General features: G+C 40.1%; 1 protein-coding gene across 1 annotated transcript; it reads left to right on the top strand.

Moving 5' to 3' along the window:
• Positions 1–213: 213 nt before the first annotated feature.
• On the top strand, positions 214–443 carry SARC_18251 (hypothetical protein; the record flags this gene model as incomplete). The annotated part of the gene is made up of 1 exon (XM_014287668.1): positions 214–443. A coding segment is annotated over one exon (230 nt), but the record flags the coding sequence as incomplete, so codon positions are not given.
• Between the last annotated feature and the right edge of the window lie 105 nt (positions 444–548).

Raw genomic sequence — 548 nt, 5'->3', positions numbered from 1 at the left:
GTGTGTGTGTGTTGTGTGTGTGTGTGTGTGTATGTATGTGTGTGTTTATATTTGTATATTTTTTATGTATATGATTGTGCATAAGTATACTTTTATATTATTCTCTTATTATATGTATTGTGTGTGTGTATTTTGTTATATATATATATATATATATATAGCTCACACCTGTCATAATATGCGAATGCATGTGCAATCGTACTCCCATACAGGATGTACTACGAAGTGTATGGTATGGCCGTCAAGGCACACCTTCACTCGTCAGTAGCGGAGACTGCCAAGGATCTGTGGCGGTACATACATGCCACAATTACGGCTTCCGGTGGAAGTGTCGCAAAATCGGCCAGTGTTGCAAATTCTGTCGCAAATTCCGGTACAGCCGAGAATGCGGATCTAGCCGCAGAAGCAGACACCGTGAGCATCAATCAGATGCTGAATGCAGGGTATGTACGGTGCCAAGCAGTGGCAAGTGACTCTTTTTCAAGTGTCGCAGATATACATATATATATATATATATATATATGTGTGTGTGTGTGTGTGTGTGTATG

The sequence above is a fragment of the Sphaeroforma arctica genome, assembly GCF_001186125.1.
Source record: "Sphaeroforma arctica JP610 unplaced genomic scaffold supercont1.14886, whole genome shotgun sequence".
Lineage (NCBI taxonomy): Eukaryota > Ichthyosporea > Ichthyophonida > Sphaeroforma > Sphaeroforma arctica.
Note: the sequence above shows the minus strand (reverse complement) of the source record. Positions and strands in the feature narration are given on the sequence as shown.